This window comes from Mesoplodon mirus, assembly GCF_964341445.2.
Source record: "Mesoplodon mirus genome assembly, chromosome: 18".
Lineage (NCBI taxonomy): Eukaryota > Metazoa > Chordata > Mammalia > Artiodactyla > Ziphiidae > Mesoplodon > Mesoplodon mirus.
Window position 1 is genome coordinate 17,877,564 of NC_138994.1, and position 17,108 is coordinate 17,894,671.

At 58.7% G+C, this 17,108-nt stretch overlaps 2 protein-coding genes across 4 annotated transcripts in view; one reads left to right on the forward strand and one right to left on the reverse strand.

Moving 5' to 3' along the window:
* The window catches only part of RECQL5 (RecQ like helicase 5), a 31,943-nt gene that overhangs the window by 11,213 nt on the left and 3,622 nt on the right, over positions 1-17,108 (forward strand). Inside the window, exons 9-12 of one of the 2 annotated variants that reach the window (XM_082602931.1) lie at positions 16,167-16,385; positions 16,637-16,736; positions 16,871-16,907; positions 17,028-17,086. In XM_082602931.1, coding sequence (XP_082459057.1) covers positions 16,167-16,385; positions 16,637-16,736; positions 16,871-16,907; positions 17,028-17,086 — 415 coding nt within the window. Of the gene's footprint in view, positions 1-16,166; positions 16,386-16,636; positions 16,737-16,870; positions 17,087-17,108 lie in introns of both variants that reach the window. The other variant, XM_082602930.1, reaches the window with a different exon arrangement.
* On the reverse strand, positions 5,483-14,214 carry SMIM5 (small integral membrane protein 5). Of its 2 annotated transcripts, none has more exons than XM_082605244.1 (3): positions 13,744-14,214; positions 7,957-8,117; positions 5,483-7,512 (listed from the first exon to the last, which is right to left on the reverse strand). In XM_082605244.1, the coding sequence occupies exons 2-3, from the start codon at positions 8,081-8,083 to the stop codon at positions 7,403-7,405; spliced, it is 237 nt and encodes a 78-aa protein (XP_082461370.1). In that variant the 5' UTR covers positions 8,084-8,117; positions 13,744-14,214; the 3' UTR covers positions 5,483-7,402. The 2 variants fall into 2 exon arrangements, with proteins under 2 accessions (XP_082461370.1, XP_082461371.1); XM_082605245.1 differs by having other exon boundaries at positions 7,957-8,191; positions 13,744-13,919.

A 17,108-nucleotide genomic window follows, 5' to 3' on the forward strand; every position in this document is an offset into this window, starting at 1 on the left:
GGGTCTCCAGGCTGGGGGAGCCAACGGCCCAGCATCCCTCTGTTTATCCATTCATTTGCTCATTTGTTCATTCATTCATTTATTCAACCAGAAAATATTGATTGATACTGACTCTGTGCGAGGGCACATCAGAAAAGGGGGTACAATGGGGAACAGAAAGAGACCCAGCCCCTGTTTTTTGTTGCTTGGACCAGTGGGGAAGACAGGCACTTATCAGATAATCACATGAAAAATGTAAAATTCCAGACTGTTAAAGGGCTTTGGAGAAAAGGTACATGGTGTTTTGAGAGTGTATAACAGTGGCCCCCTTCTTGGCCCACAGAAAGTCAGGTCACGACTCTTCACGCTGGTTGACCCTATCGAGTGGGGGGAGTAAACCAAACACAATAGCAAACAAGATGAGAAACAGGACCGTAATGATGAACAAGCAGATCACTGCCAGGCCCCCCTGGTCCAAGGGGTTCTGCCAGAACTCATCCTTCCAGGTGCGTTTTGTTAGTAGTCTGTCCATGTGAACCTGGAAAAGTGGGGACAGAGGCCCTGAGTGCAGGGGCTTCTCCAAGGCCCTGTCCCAGGTGCTATTCCCTGCCCCCAACTTCACCCTCTGGTGCGACCTCAGAGAACGGTGACCACCTCTGTAGCTAGTGGGCATTGAAGGGATGGTGGGTCATTGGGCTTGATGCCTCCAGCAAGCAACAAATGGGCTTTCTTCCTCTGTAGAAGCAAAAGCGGGGACTGGCACCAAGAGGGGGGCGGTCCCTTGAGTTCTTCCTGGAGGCTGCCTCTGGCTTCTCCAGTCCTTTCCTGAACAGCCCCGTTGTGAGCAGGACTTTCTCTCCCATCCCTGAGAACTGCTCAGCCAGAATCTAAAAAGCAGTGCTATAGACCCTTCCTGCGTTTCCTGCCTCGGTTGCCAAACATTTGGGAAGCATTTTGAGAGGTCAGCGCAGGAGTGCAGGAGTGGATGGTCTCAAGCTGAGCCCTCTGTAGGCTTCCTTAGAGGCAGGTGAAAACAGAAGGACTAACTAATCTTGAGACACAGCTGAAATGGGCAGACTGTGAGTCTGTAGCCAGTTGAAGGGAGTAAAGGCGGAGAAGGAAGGATCCATTACCTGGGTCTGCTGTTTATACTCCTGTGTCCTAAGAGAGGGCAGGCGGATCAGGGTAATCCTTCAGGCCCCACGCTTTGGGGGGCCTGAGCTGAAGAAGCCGCCAGGTGACCAGAGCTGCACTGTGACTCAGAGAAGCAACTCTTGGGAGGAAAAGGTGGCTGCATTGCTGACTGCCCCTGACCAGACCTGCTTGCTGTCACCAGAGCAAACAAAGGTGGGCTAGGGCCCATTGCCTAGCAACCGCGTTCTCTTTCAGTCTTTCACACTTACCCCCTCCGCCGTATTCTGCCCTCTTGTGATGCTGTTTTGGGGGGCTGCTCAGGGCGCGTGGGTTGAGGTGTCCTGGCTGAGAGAGGTCAGACTTGGGGTGGGTGGGGGAAGAGACTGGATCCGGGGCCCTTGCCCCAGGCCTCCCATCCACCTCACCTGTGGCTGGGTCCTGCCCCTCCTCTCAACCCGGATGACCCGTCTACTGGAAGGACCTGCCCAGAGCTCGGGAGGCCCCAGGGCTGCAGCTGCCACGCATGGCCTCTCACTTCCTGGGGCACCGGCTCAATGATTAACCACAGCTCCAGCTGGCACCTCCTGGAACCAGCATGTGGGTGTTTATCACCATTGAGGCCCTGGGTTCCTGTGGAGGCCCAGCTTCCCCCTTGGTGTCTTTGTGTGCCGCTTAGGCCCAGCCGCAGCTGCTTCGTGTGGGTTCCCACCCCCTGGTGTGATGGGGCAGCTGGGAAGCAGGAGTGGGGCCTGTGTCCCTGCTCGTGGAACCTGGTGGCTGCCATTCCCTCCTTGAAAGAGTCGAGTGCCCACGGTGGCCAAGAACTGCGCCAGGTGCTGCATGTCCAGTCGTGAGCGAGAGAGGCAGGCCCTGCCCTCCCAGGGGTTACATTATAGGGTACCGTTCCTCAACCCTGCCTGTTACCAATCATCCGGGAGCTTTTCTGAATGCCGGTGCCCAGGCCCCACCTGGTAGCACAGAGATCAGCCTCTGGGCGTGTCAGAGCCCTGTGCTTGGTAAAGCTTGTCGGGTGATTCTCCTTTTTTTTTTTTTTAATTTAGTGTTTTCTTTTTTTTTTAATTTATTATTTTAATTTTTGGCTGCGTTGGGTCTTTGTTGCTGCGCGCAGGCTTTCTCTAGTTGTGGTGAGTGGGAGCTACACTTCGTTGCGGTGCGCGGCCTTCTCATTGCGGTGGCTTGTCGTTGTGGAGCGCGGGCTTTAGGCACGCAGGCTTCAGCAGTTGTGATAGGCAGGCTTAGTAGTTGTGGCTCGCAGGCTCTAGAGCTCAGGCTCAGTAGTTGTGGTGCATGGGCTTAGTTGCTCCACGGCATGTGGGATCTTCCCGGACCAGGGCTCAAATGTGTGTCCCCTGCATTGGCAGGTGGATTCTTAACCACTGCGACACCAGGGAAGCCATCATCATGTGATTCTGACCTGCAGCCGGGGCTGGAGGAGATGGTGGGCAAGTTCCTTGAAGTCTTTCTTAACTATCCTGGCTTAATTGACCTTGGCTTACCTGCCGCTTCTCATTTCCTTCTGTAAAACACCCTGACTAATGCCCTTGGCCTGCTGAATGCTCAGAGCCAGCAGGCTGGTCTCAGCACACCCTCCGACTTCCGCTCCATTAGCTTAGTTGGATGCTTATTAAGCGTCAGCTGCTTGTTCCCAAACCTGTTTTGTGGCATTTGTACTTGTAATTACATAATTGCACTTACCATTACATAAAAATGACGTAGTGATAATAGCTGAAACCCCAGTTTTACAACTGGGGAACAGGCACAGAGAGGTTAAGTAACTTACCCAAGGTCACACAGCTAAGAAGTTACTGCTTTGGGGTTTGGACCCAGCTGTTCCTGTCAAAAATAGATGTGGGGCTTCCCTGGTGGCGCAGTGGTTGAGAGTCCGCCTGCCGATGCAGGGGACACGGGTTCGTGCCCCGGTCTGGGAAGATCCCACATGCCGCAGAGCGGCTGGGCCCGTGAGCCATGGCCGCTGAGCCTGCGCATCCGGAGCCTGTGCTCCGCAACGGGAGGGGCCACAGCAGTGAGAGGCCCACGTACCACAAAAAAAAAAAAAAAAATAGATGTGGACAAGACAACTGTAAACATTTCCTAAAAATGCAGAAGTATTTCACACTCAGGTTTCCTTGCAGATGTCTTCAAGTTCTTATTCCGCCTTAAAGAAATCAAAATTAGCAAATAGACAATTCAGGAACTCTGGTCAGCAAACCCATACTTGGAGAAAAGACCTCGGCCCTGCATCAAAAAGATTGACCAAGGAATATGCATCTGTATGTTTCCATTTCAAATGAGAGGTGTAGAGAACGTATGTCTCGGGTACACAAACGTTGCTTTAATTGACTTTTTCAATTAACTGCTGGCCCTGATTGGAAAATCCTTCTGAAATGACCACCACGAAGGGAATGATGTGATGGGAAGAGGTAGAGAATGCTGTTGGTGCCCATGGCATAGCCTGGCCTGGGGCCTGAGAGGACTCCCCCGGGAGGAGCGATGTTGAAGTTGAGATGGGAAGCCGACGTAGGAGTTAGAATGAGGAGACAGTGTTCCAGGGTAGGCAGTCGGTTGGTTCCCAAGGAGAGCGAGGAGACTTTTCCTAAGGACAAAATTAATTTGTCTTCCGTTTTTTTTTTTTTTAACTTTTATTTTTTAAATTATTATCTTGTTATTGCCGTGCGGCTTGAGGGATCTCAGTTCCCTGACCAGGGATTGAACCCGGGCCACGGCAGTGGAAGCCCAGAATCCTAACCACTAGGCCACCAGGGAACACCCTGTCCTCAGTTTTTTATGGTCTGCAATTTGTTACTACCCACAGGCAAATATGTCGTCTTGAAGATTGTTATCTGTAGATTGCTTTCAATGTTAATGTTTGGGAAAACAAGAGAAAACTGTTTTGTCTGCTCTGCCAAGTTTTGCTAATAAGATTCTTGCACAGGTGGCTTTACTGTAGTTTCTAATAAGGCATAACATATGGACAGTAAACTGCACAGATCTGAAGTGTAGAGTGAAACCCTTGTGAGGGACCGAGAGACCACAGTCGTGGTCAGTGGTGGAGCAGAGGCCACGGGCGGGGAAGGCATGAAGAGGCTGGGGAGATCGGCGCCGAGACCGGCTGGGACGCTGCGGCAGTGACCGCAGGCAGGCGCTGCTGGCAGCTTGGTCCAGGGTGGCATGGCGGTGGGAACAGAGAGGTGTGGCGGCCAGAGTCAGCCAGATGTTCTCAGGGGCTCAGACGGCCTGATGGCCGCCCCTTCCATGGTCACTACCTGCCTTGCTGTACCTCTTTATTCTTTGCCATGATGGGGGAATTGCTGCCTCCTCTCCATGCCCATCTTCCCCAGAGGACCAGCCAGAGTACATCAGGCTGCTCTTGTAGTGGAGCAGATCTGGTTGGTTGAGCCGAGTGGGATTGGAGCCTGCCTGGGACCTGGCGTGACAGCTTCAGGGGAGCCATTGGTGGCGGGGCTCAGCATGCCCCCGTAAGCTCTCCAAGGGGAGGAACAGAATCTTATTTGGAGTCAGCAGTTAAGTACTGCCTGGCCTGGAGGAGGAGAACGTGAATGAACCTCCTGTCAACCTGTTGGTGCCCAGGTCTGCCGACTTCTTGGCAGCCGAACCAGGGAGCCTGAATCTTTTCTAGAAAAGAGGCTCAGCCTCACCCACACTGAGGAAGGATGTTCTTGATGCTGATGTAACTCACTTAAGGAAAAGTCACACGAGGATCAGGCTGCTGCACCGTTGGAGCATCTCCTGAACTGAGGGCTTCCTGGGGACCCTCCAGCTGTTGGTGCTGGGCCTGGAAAGGGCAGGGCTTCACATCCTCCCACCCTCCCTCTGTTTTTCTTCTGGGAGGGAGACATAGCTGGGCCCCACCCCAGCTCTTAACTCTTAGGACACACCCACTTATAGGGAGGTTACTTTGAGAAGAGTTTGGGGTGCGGCTGTTTGGGATCTAGGGTTGGTATTGTAGGTGGTGGATAATGGAATGAGAGCCTTATCAATACTACAGCTGGAGGCCTGGGACCCGGGTGTGGTGAGCAGGGGCTCTGGAGCCAGGTGGGGGGTGCCCAGAGGCTGGCTCTGCCACTTTTCAGCTGGTCAAATTTAGGGAAGTTACCTATTTCCTCATCTTTAAAATGGGGATAATAATGGTACATTTGGCATTGAGGTTGTCGTGATGACTAAATGAATTTATCTGCATCAAAATGCTAAGACACTGCCTGAGCGGGGATGAGTCCTCAGTGAATTTTAACTATCTTTATCCTCACCATTGTTGCAAGTATTATTATGGTTATTATTTTTCCGAGTCCCATTCTTTTTTTTTTTTTGCGGTATGCGGGCCTCTCACTGCTGTGGCCTCTCCCATTGCGGAGCACAGGCTCCGGACGCTCAGGCTCAGCGGCCATGGCTCACAGGCCCAGCCGCTCCACGGCATGTGGGATCCTCCCGGACCGGGGCACGAACCCGTGTCCCCTACATCGGCAGGCGGACTCTCAACCACTGCGCCACCAGGGAAGCCCCCGAGTCCCATTCTTTTGTGGTGTGGTGGGGGTGGTAGAGAGTACAGACAGATTCTTGAATTTCTTTTATTTTCTATGGAAGCCCTCCTCTCTGGGTCTTCAACCCAAACCAAACCGGTCAGAGAAGTTCGTGGACACCAGGAAGTGAAACCAACCAGAGAGAGAGCTTCTCCTGCCTGCCTGTCAGCTGGAGATGGTGGGGCCGCAGGGGAGTGGCAGGGGTTGGCATCCCCTCTCCAATTCCTGTTTTCTGAGTAGATGGAGCTTTGCCTCAAGGCAGGCAGAGCATGGGCTGCATAGGCCAAGATGACAGAGGCGTATAAAAAACGCAGACTTCGTTATGGCCCCGGCGGACCAGGGTTGTGTGTGTGTGTCGGGGTTGGGGGCGGGGCGGGTACCACGTGAGCCTCTGCCTCCTCTGCCCTCGTTCCTGGCTTTGTAGCTCTACCTGGAAATTCTGTGGGAGAGAAAGTAAACTGAAGGGAAAGAGGCCAGGCAGTGTTGCATGTCAGCAGGCCCAGTCTTTAAAATGAGTCCACATTGCTCTGGCTTGGCCCCCTATTTAGAGGGGCAGATAACGATGCTTCATATCAGTGGAGGTCTTAGGATATGCCCAACACTGTGCCGAGGTCATCTCGGTTTATCCTCACAGGCTTAGCCCAGGAGGTGGGGACCAGGATTAGCCCCATTTCACAGGGGAGGAAACATGGCTTGAAGAGGTTGAGTCACTGACCTCCGTTTCGTAGCTGGCGGGGGTGGGAGGGTGAGGATTTGAACGCAGACAGTCCGGCACACATTGGGGAAAGGACGGAGTGGTCAGGATGCACGTTATGGACAATAGTAGGGGCCTCACCTCTCTTATTGCAGAAGTTTGGGAAGACCCAGTGGCCTGAGCCTGGTAGGCCCGGGGTGTGCAGGCTGCAGTTAATGGCAGTGGTGACTGTGGCGTGGCATTCCTGAGCCCAGCACCTGCCTGGGGCAGACGCAGCCTCCGCCACTGCCGAGCAGGCGTCTGGGAGGGCGGAGCTTGTTAGCAGCTGGTGCTCAGGAACGGCGCCGCAGCCCTCCCCTGGTTCCGCAGCCTTCCCTCTCGCCTGGCATTCCTGCCTGCATGTTTTTCCAGCTTCCGAGAGCACAGGGAGAGCAGAGGCCTGGAAGGGACGGTCACTGGCCATGTTCCTGGAATTCTGGCACGCTGCCCACCTGATGCACATAACCCAGCCCAGGGAGTCTGGCACCACAGAAACACATAACCAGAAAGCTTTTACTGGGAAAGAAACAGGCAAATACTGGAATGGAACACAGACGTGTCTGCGCTCTGGGGGGAGCTCGGGACTCAAGAGCTACTGCGTAAAGCCCCTCTCCGACTGGCCTGCTCCTCTTTGGCGTGGGAGCCTTGAGCCAGCTCCCCACACGTGCGGGCTGTTCTCCAGGTGTGGGGACCCCACTTCTGTGTTTTGTTAGAAGGCGCAGGTGGGCCCAGGACCCCCGGTGGTTTTCTGTCTTAGAAACAGTCGGCTCCTCCTCGGCACCCCGTGTGCACTGTCAGGTGAGAGTTTTGTGGCCGGAACAGCCCTTGTTTCCTTGACGAGGCTCCAGCTCTCAGTCAGTGTCTGGGTTCCTGGGCTAGGCCAGGGCTGGGCCCGTGGATCTTTGTCTTGAGGGGTGAGGGCTGCAGGGCCAGGCTGACTCCCTGGGTCATGGCTTTGGCGGTCTCCTCTCTGGCTCCTCCTCGGCCGTCACCCTGGCCCTCACGGTGGGGTCATGGGTCCCACCAGGGCCCTCCTGCCTCCCCGCTTAGGGCGGCAGCACCGGGAGCAGCAGTAGCCGATGGCCGTCAGCAGCAGCAGCAGCACGGTGGCTGGGGGGTTGGGGGAGAGGGCAGAGAGCGCCGGAAACTCAGAGGCGAGGAGGAAAAGAATGCCCACCACACTCCCAAAGAGGCCCCTTTGGGAGCCTGGAGGACCCTCACCAAAGCCCTGGCTTAGTGGTCAGAAATACCCGAGAGTGGGAAGAGGTGTGACTGTCCCCATGCCGGCCCCCAGAGCTTTGCTCCCTCCATCTGTGGGTTAGGGTGCCGGAGGTACCTCTGGGCCCTGGTGCCCAGCACACCCATTTCCTAGAGCAGCATGTCAGGATTAGGGGGATCCCCTGGCTCCCCCCAGGGGACATCTGCTTCTCCTCCTCTGTCTGGGGGACCACCCAGCCACCTCTGCCAGCCCCATGGCTGGTACCATGGTCTCGTCTCTCCTGGATGCCAGGAAGAGCCATGGGCGCTGAGGAGACTCTGGGAGCCACAGCTTACCTGTGAAAATGACAAGGACCGAGAAGGCCACAATCTCCACGGGCTCGGCCTGGGGCAGCCTCTGCAGCTTGTGCAGCAGCCTCTCCCCTATGGAGCGCATCTCCAGCGCAAGGTTGGAGGCTGCCATGCTGTGCCGGGTCCCTGCCGGGGTTCCTCCTGAGCTGCAGAGCAGGGAGAGGACCTGGAGTCCCCACGGAGCTGCCTCCAGAGAATCTGTCCTCTCACCTACCCCAGCCTGCAGAACGGGTTTGTCAGGTCTCACCCCTCACAGCCCTGGTGGCTCACAGCTCACGAGGGAGGCAGGGAGCCGGCAGGGCCCCTTGCTTAGCGCTCCTCTGTGGCCCTCAGCCCCCATCTAGCTGGCACTGCCCGGGCGAGGGAAGCTGGGGATGACAGTGAGCCTGAGGCCCTGCCGCAGGAGGGCTCTGCCAGCCGGCCGAGGTCAGCCACGGTTGCTGACCGTGAAGGGGAGTGCACACCCCTTTGTCTTAGACACCACTCCTAGGTGCTGCCAGGGTGCCTCGGATGGGCATGGCTCCCCTGGCGGCCCCTGAGTGCCTCCCTGGTGGGGAGACGGGGCTCCAGGATGCCAGCCTGGCACCCTTGCTTTTCATCATATGTGGGGACAGAAGGATCGGCTTCCTCCGAGAGCCGGCTCATGGGGGCTTCTGGCCGGGGTCGGCCGGGGTTGAGAGCTGACTGGGGGCAGTGGTCTGAGCCCCCCTGGGGCCCCCCACCTCTCCCACCAGCCCCATTTCTTTACTCAGACGGTGTCTTCCTGTGAGAAGGTGGAGGTGACACCGTATCCTTCGAGTGTTCCCCAAGGGGTCCTCTCTCAGGATGGGACCAGGCGTCCCAAGGGGCGTTTAGCCTCCCTCTCTTGCTGGCTTGGACCTGCCTCTCTTGGCTGACCAAGAGAGTCCCCTCCGCTCCCCCCTCCCCCCAACACCCCCTGCCCCCAGCCCCAGGTGAGGGGCAACTGAGCCTCCAGGCCCCAGGCCCGAGACCTCCTCCTGTCTGTTGTGCCCAAGGGGCCGGAGGTGAAGGTCCAGGCCGAGTCAGTGAGTCGGGACACATTATGCCACAGACCTTCTTTCCCCTTCCGCCTCGCCAGTGGACACGAGGGAGCCAGCGCCTCTTCAGAGAGGGATCAGGGACAGCCTGTGCTAACCCAGAATCAGCCTGTTCCCCGAGGCAGCTCTTAGCCAGGGCAGGGCTGCAGGCGGCCAGGGGCCTGAGCCAGACCGTAAGCTCTCATTACCACCGCCTCGTCCCTCAGCCAGGCACGTTCTCCCCCAGGTGGCTGCGGTCTGTGAGGCCGGTCACTCCTGGCGCCGCCACCACAGCGTAGCGTCCTTAGAGCCACCTTGAAGGTCATCCGCTCGAGTCCTCTGCGCCGCACTTGGCTCCCTGCCCTCCCTCTGGCATGCGGCCTTTGCTCGAGTGGGGAGCGCCCCTGCGGCCCAGCCCGGCCCATTCCTTCTTGGGCAGCTCTGATCGTTAGAAGATGGGACCTCCTGCTGACCTTGTCAGTCCCACTTGTGGTCACTCAGGCCAATTCCGCCCCCTTCCGCCTCACGGTCCTCCAGGGCCTGGACGGCCGGCGCGGGTTCCTCCTGCATCTCCTTCCCCACAGGATAACTGCCCTCGGTGGGTCAGGTGGCCTCCCGCATAGACTAGCATTCGAATCATCCTGGGTTTGAATACTGCCAGCCTTCTTCCTGCTTTTGTGACACGGAGTGGCTCCGTCTCTCTGAGTCTGTTCCTTTCCTCGTTTTCCATGAAGATGAGGTGCCCAGCCCATGTGAGTCCCCTCTGGGCGGGGTCCAGCCAGCGCAGCAGAGGCCAGGCGGCCTTTGGGGGTGGTCACACCCCCACACACTCGCTGTCAGTGACCTTCCTCCAACACCTTTGGGGAGTTTCGTCTGTGTCCTTCATGCCCGGGATGTTTGTGGTGTGTGAGGTGAAGGAGAGTGGTGGGGGGCCGGCTGGAGATGGGGGGACTATGTTTTAAGTGATGATGGGGGGTAGCAGCAGGCAGGTGATGGCTCCGTGGAGGATTAAGATGGTCTCCTGTCAAAGGGGGAGGCTCCTGGAATTAGAGCCTCCCAGCTTCTCCCACGCCCCACCCCAGGGTCCGCACGTTGCTACAAAGGAGATCAGGATCCCAGTTTTCCAATGTACTAGGAGGCATAGAATTCTAGAATGCCATGGGTCATGCACTCCTGCCTCCTTTCTTTTGCACATGGGGGCACTGAGACCGGAGAGAGGAAGGGACTTCGCGGTCACACTGCAGGAGTGGGGGCCTGGCAGCGCTGCCCCCGCCATCCCTCTGTGGGCGCCTGTCTCAGGCAGCCTGCTCTTTGACAGGCAAGATAAGTCAGCCCAGGAGCAGCCCACAGAGGGCCTGGCCCGTGCGATGGGCTCAGCACAGGGACCAGGGCTCTGCATGATCAGCCCCACCCCACCACACTCGGGAGTCTGGAACACAGCTTTCATCACTCACCAGGCCACACTTGCTCTTTTGAGAACCTCCTGTGACTTGTCACCAAAGGCAGATCTTGCGAGTCTTTCTGTCTCAGGCTTATGAACTCCTTCCCGAGCATAAGACCCCTCTCCTCAGGTCACACTGAACAGACCTCCTCCCACTGACCAGTGGAGCAGGTGTGCACAGGAAGGTGGTCCCCTTCCTTGTTCTGGGGCCTCCGGGCATCTCGCTCCCCGGCTTTCCAGGAGGACGGGAGCCTGCCCACTGGTCCCATTCCTGGAAGAGGGACCGGTGGGACAACCGAAGCCGAGGGGGGAGCTTGCCCGGGGCTCAGGAGCAGGGCTGCTTTCCCCTCCCCTCTTCGGCTACTTGGCCTGGCTTTTTCAGCCTGATTGGCCCAGGGCCTGCACTGCCTAATGTAGCCATCAGAGACACTCCTTCACAGAGGAGGCGGAGGCGAGCGGGTCAGCGGGGGGCTTTTTCACCTGTTCCCCCCCACGCCCAAAGACCCAGGAGGGATTGCAGAGGGGGCGCCTCCGCTTGTGAGTGAGAGGTTGCGTGGACCCTGGTCAGTCGGGGCGTGATCTCCAGAGCAGGGAGGGGGAAGGTGGGGCCGGGCTGAACTGCTGTGCCGGAAAGGCGGGGCCTGTTGATCAGAAGCTTCGCCTTTAAAGTCAGCCGTCCTCCAGGGGTTAGGAAGTCAGAAAACTGCAGACTCACACCCAGGGGACCCGGGCCCCACTCTGGAAAGAGTGTCGGTCCACTCCAGCGGGCCACGGAAGTGGACACCCAGGGCCTCTGGGGACTTGGATTGGCCCCAGGGCTGCTCACTGCATCCCGTCTGCAGGAGTGGGGCTGCTGGACACGGCTGTTCTGCCCCAAAGGCTGAAGTCCCCTTTGCTTTTCAGTTGCTGTTTTATCATTTCCAGCTTGGCCTTGAGCAGAGGAGCCTTAGTGGGGACCGTGGGGGGCTGGAGGGGCCTGTTCTCCTAAGAGGGCGGAGGCACATTCCAGCAGGTCCCAGGCGGGCTTTCCAGCACGCTATTTAAAGCGAGGCCAAGGGGTGCCTGACGCCTGGTGCCCGATATAACCAGCCGTCGTCAGGTGACCATGAGGCCTGTGCCCCAGCTGTTGCGTTTTAGGGAGCCCTGAGTGTTCCCAGCTGTGGCCCAGGGAGGGTGGGCGTCCTGGGGCTGGCTGCCTCTTGTCCTCTTAACCTTCCCAGGTTTGGAGAGCGGAGGGCAGGGAAGCCCAGTGGGGCTACTGGTAATTCTCTATATTTTTCCAGTCTTTCTATCTCAGCTCCACCACACTCCTTCCCAAACTGTACTTTCTGCCTGTGAATGAGGATCTCGCCCAACCCCATGCTCGGTAGCACCTCGGTTAGAAGCAGCCAGAGCAAGTGGTGGCTTCCCCTGGCCCGGCTGCCTTCATGGCCCTTCTCGGCACCTTCGGAGGGTGCTCCCCGGCTGGAGTGGCAGCCGGTGGAGGGGGGAAGGTGAGCCAGGCTGAAGGGAAGGCTGGCAGAGCTGGAGGGACTAGAAAACATGCCTTTGTGTGGCATCTCCTGGCACAGAGAACCTTGCAACAGAGCAGGCAGGCCGCTTGCAGGCCAGACAACTGCCACTTGGTACTGAAGCGTCCCTGTTTCCTCTTTGCAGAACTGACACTCCAACTCCAGGTGCAGCTGCGTGGGGAGAGCCCAGGCAGCAGATGTGTGCTGTCTGATAAGGGTGTGTTGATGGCTTAGGGCCCAAGGGCTTCTTGCCATGCCCTGTTATTTTGTCAAGGTGGGTTTCAGCCACCCCTGCCCCCTGGGCAATGTCTTGTTCGAGAGAAAGAACTAGAATGAGGCATAACTGAAGGTTGGGGGAGTCTTGCGGGATCCGGTGGCCTAACCAGCAAGGCAGAGATGCCCACTGTGTGCTGCGCTTTCTGCCTCGGCCCCGCCTTCCAGTGGGGTCCAGTGACACTTGAACCCTCAGCAGCCCGGCTTCCCCAGCCCCATAGCTTTTCCCGGACAGGAGGAGGCGCTTCCTGCTGCTGCTGATTACTCCTGCAGCCCCAGAAGCTGGGCATCACCCTTCTCTCCCTGCACAGGGATTGTGTTTGGGGGCCCCCATCCACCTGTGTCCTCTGGATCTAGGGACTCTGATCCCTGCCTGCCTGCCTGCCTGGGCCGTCTTACACATAAGAGCTGGCAGGGGTAGCCATGGGCTCATCACTGTGTCCCTCCCTCACCCGGCGTCTGTCCCCTCTGTGCCATTACTGCTCATCGCTGCTGGGCTTTTAATCTCCCCAGCCACCAACCCAGGCCAAATCCCACAGCTTCTGCCGAGCCAAGAACACGTCGACTGATCCCTGGTTTCCACTTTAACCTGGGTGGTTGTTTTTCTAAGTAGATACTAGCTTGTTCGCTTTGGGGAAAACATCTGGGGGGCTGGGGAAGGGGACTGTAACGCTGGTGTGAGGACAGGGAAGCAGGACGGGTAGGCAGCCAGCCTCGACTCTCAACTCTCGACTGTCTCTCGGGGCCCTGCCCAAGAGAGCTGATCTCAGTGCTGCCCGAGAACTATCAGCATTCTGATGGCGGCAGAGGGCCAAGTATGGGGCGGGGCAGTCCCTTCCCAAGCCTCACTTCCACCATTGTCGCCTTCCCACCCCACTCTGGGTTTAGGGCCCTCATGCTTCTGGCGTGGCATTCAGGGAGATTTGGGGGTTCCTGGGGATCTCTATGGGCCCAGGGAGGAGCACCTGGGCCTAGCTCCGAGCTGAGAACACCAAGACCCCCATAAGAGGTGGCAGCTACTGCTTTTGTCCAGGACACAATGGGCAGAGCTGCCACAGGTTCGCGTCCTGGGAGGTGCGAGGTGGCTTAGCAGACCCTGCCCTGAGCCTCCTTGCCTGGGAGAAAGCAGGGACTTGATCCCCGGAAAAAGGGAGGCTCAGTGGGCAGGCGATGGTTCTCCCCTGGGCCAGGCCAGCCAAATTCCTCATTTAAGCCCCCTGAATAGGAAAAGCTTAAACTAACTTGCCGAGTTAGCAGGCACTCCAGGCCCCTCTGCCTGCTCAGCCAGCCAGCAGAGGGCTGCAGCCTCGGCCTGTGCCCCGTGCTGGGTCCCAGCAAGAAGGGAGAGCCTGAGGTCGAAAGGGAGGCTCTCCAGAGACTACGACCAAGCGTGTCCCCCAGGACCCTCCTCTCCGTGCTTGTGGTAGATTGTGGCCCTCCACCCTTGAGACAGGGGACCCTGGCGGCTCCCTTCCCTTCGTCCCCGCCTCTGTGAGCGGGAGCCACTCACCTGGGAGCTCAGGTGCTGGGGTTGGGGGGCAACCGCAGGGCGCCTCCGCGTGCCTCTCCCCCGGCCTCCCCTCCAGCCGGGCTCACACCTCTTCCTTCCTTTGCGGACGCCTCTTTCCTGACCCGCGGTTGCTCCCTGGGTGCCTCTGCTCAGCGCAGCGGAGCTCCTGGCTGCTGACAGCCAGCTGCGGTCTCGGCCTTAGCTTTTTTTGTTGTTGGTCGTCCTGGAGATTCAAGTGTCACATTACACGGGGCGGCCGCTGAAGTAGGGAGCCAGTGCCACCGCCGCCCCCCGCAGGCGAGGGAATCCCTGCTGGGAACTGGTCCTGCGGCTGCAGATTCCTGTGCCTGCTCCCTGCCCCGAAGGTCTGCACGGCCCTCCTCTGTTCCTCCTCCGCTTCTCTCCTCCCTCCTGGCGGGTGTGGGCTGGGCCTGGGCTGTGAGCTGATGAAAGAGGAGGTCGGCTCTCACGTTCCCTGGCAAAGATGACCCCTGGGAGGTTCCACCTGAGCGGTGGAGTCGGGAGGGAGGGAGCGAGGGAGGGGGCCTGCGCCCCTCCCAGTTCTTTGCTTCCCGCCCCGCCCTCAGGAGCACCTTTGGGCCCATGTCCCTCAACCCCCAACCTGTCCCTCAGGCCACTCCCTGACAGGTTCCTCTCTGTTTTCTCCTGGGAAGGAAAGTAAACAGTGGGGGAGCTGCTGGACCACCCAAGCAGTCAGCCCTCTGGGGAGGCATCTTGGGGAAGAACTTGGGAGTCCCGAGTGACTTGGGAGTGGCCTGGCCTTAGCCTGTTGCTCGGGGGGGCGGCTCCGGGAGGAGGAGAGAGGACACTGCTGATCTTGTTCTTGCCAAAGAGTGTCAGCTGGGGCTGTCTCCACACTCCTGGCCCGACTGTCAGGGACGGGCTCCAGAGCCCAGGGGCTGGCTGGTTTGACATTTGGCTGGTCGTGCCACCCCAGCAGACCAGGCTGTGCCCGGAGCAGGACAGGAGCCGACCCCAGCCCGCATCTGCGAGCTGTCAATGGAGCCCTTTGAGTGTGAGCACAAAACGCCAGTGAGTCGGGGCTTGGGGGAGGGTGGGGGGAAGGAAGCCAGCCTTGTGGCCACAGCACTTGGATGCCAGAGCCTCCCAGAGGCCGGACAGGCAGCCACTGTGTCGCACGGGCTTGAGCCATGGAATGAGTTACACATCGGTTTTGGGTGTGGCAGGAATAGCGCCCTCTGGTGGCCGCCATGCCCTCCTTGCCAGCTCCAGCCATTCTCTCCTCAGCTAAACAAGGCAGCCGGCCCGCGCTTCCTGGGGGCTGTGTCGAAACGTGTTGTCATTCCTTGAGCCTGGCCCTCGGGGTCCTGGCTCCTCAGAGTGTTTCTTGCAGCCCCAGGCAGTGCTCACATTGAGAGGTGTTCTGCTTAGAGCAATGACGCCCACTCTTCTTGTCTTAGGGATGTGGTGACTAGACAGCCCTACCTCTGCCCCGGCATCTCCCCTCGGGCTCCCCCACCCCGTGCCACATTGCTGCTGCAGAAATGGTTGTTTGTAACAGCCCTGATAGAACTGTGGCCCCCCGGGCCTCTGCATCTGCCCCGGTGACCGACTGTGCCCCCAGCCTGGGGGGGTTCATTCTTCCAGCCTGGAAGGTACGACGAGGAAGACTCCAGCCATGGCTGCGTCTCCTCGTTGCCCTCACCAGTGCCAGCTCTATGGTGCCAGCCCTGAGCTGCCCAGTTCCTGCTCTCAGGCAGTCCCCCCGGTCCCGGGCTGTGTACACTGGGCTGGGCACGCACAGGCTTGTTGGGGACAACAAGGAAGAGGTCACCAGGAGACAGAAGTGGAGCAGAGTGCTGAGGTGGGGTAGGGCCACTTCCTGCTGTTCTCTCCCTCCCTCCCCGTCAGAAAAGAGTGAAGAGTGATAATAAGAGCCGTGTGCTGGGCGCTGTGCAGCTCACTTCAGAGCGTCATCCTGGCCCTTATGCAGCCCAAGGGGCCAGTGCTCCTCTTGCACCGGCTTGTAGGCAGGAGCGCATAGGCTTCAGGAGGTCAGATGCTTTCCCCAAGGACACAGCTTCAGCAGCAGAGTCAGCGTCTGCACCCAGAGTCCGTGCTCCTTCCAGGGTGCCCCACTGCCGAAGGATGGAGAGGGGGCTGGGGCCCAGAGGAGTACTCTATAGAGAAGCAGTACAGAATGGGGTTCGTGCCCTGGCTCCTCTGGGTACGTGTGTTCCATGACTTTGAGAAAGCTCTTTCAGCTCACTGTCCTCATCTGTAAAATGGGCACCCCAGCAATGCCTTGTGAGGCTCGCATGAGATGCCTACCACAGTGCCAGACATGTAGCCGTGCTCCACCGGAGTTTCGGGATCGGGTGAACGAATGCTGGCCGGCGTGGGTCCGTCACCCCTTGCCTGTGCTATGCTGCCCGCTCCAGGTGCCGCCACGCTGCCATTGCCAAGTACTTCGGGGATGCGCCCCCCGCCTGCACCAAAGGCTGTGACCACTGCCAGAACCCTGCAGCTGTGCGGAAGCAGCTGGACGCTTTGGAGCAAAGAAGCAGCTGGAGCAAGACCTGCATTGGGCCCTCCCAGAGGAACAGCTTTGACCCTGAGCTGTATGAGGGAGGCCGCAGGGGTTATGGGGGCTTTAGCAGGTGAGGAGCTATGAGGCCAGGGGCCCCCAACCCACTGGAAATAGTCTGGCATTCTCTCCCTGATGCTAAGGCCAGACCAGAGGCGACACAGTGCCGTAGTCCACCCCCCGGCCCTGACGGCCACACTGGGGCCAGGACTTCGGTGTTGCCCATGAGCTGCCAGGGCATCAGAGACATCACTGTCCCAGCAGACACGTGACAGGAGGGCAAAGCCCAGACCCAGGACTGCTCATGCCCAGCCTGTCTCCTAGGTACGACGAAGGCTCTGAAGGCAGCGGGGATGAGGGCAGAGACGAGGCCCACAAGCGGGAATGGAATCTCTTCTACCAGAAGCAGATGCGCCTGCGCAAGGTGAAGGGGACGGGGGCTCAGTGGGGTCCAGGTGGCTCCCTGCTCACACCCTCTCAGCCCCTTCCCTGGTGCTGGACTGGGAGCTGTCTTGCTGCGGGGCAGGATGCCTCACGGGCCCTCATGTCATCTTCCAGGGCAAAGACCCCAAAATAGAAGAATTCGTACCGCCAGGTCAGTACAGAGATGCCCCCTGGGCTGGTCTCAGGGTGTGGATGGAGGATGCCTCACTGGGGGGTTGGGGATGCCAGAGAGCAGAAAGGAGAGTGGAAGGACTCGCCTCTGCTCCCCCAGATGCAGACTGTCCCCTGAAAGAGGCTTCTAGTAGGAAGATCCCCAGACTCACTGTGAAGGTAAGAGGTGGGCAGCTCGTCA

Bases quoted from the DNA above. Each gene is read 5' to 3' on its own strand.
- SMIM5 (XM_082605244.1), bottom strand. From the start codon at position 8,083: ATGGCAGCCTCCAACCTTGCGCTGGAGATGCGCTCCATAGGGGAGAGG. The intron at 7,513-7,956 runs GTAAGCTGTGGC...CCAACCCCCCAG, and splicing joins GGTCCTTGTCATTTTCACAG to CCACCGTGCTGCTGCTGCTG.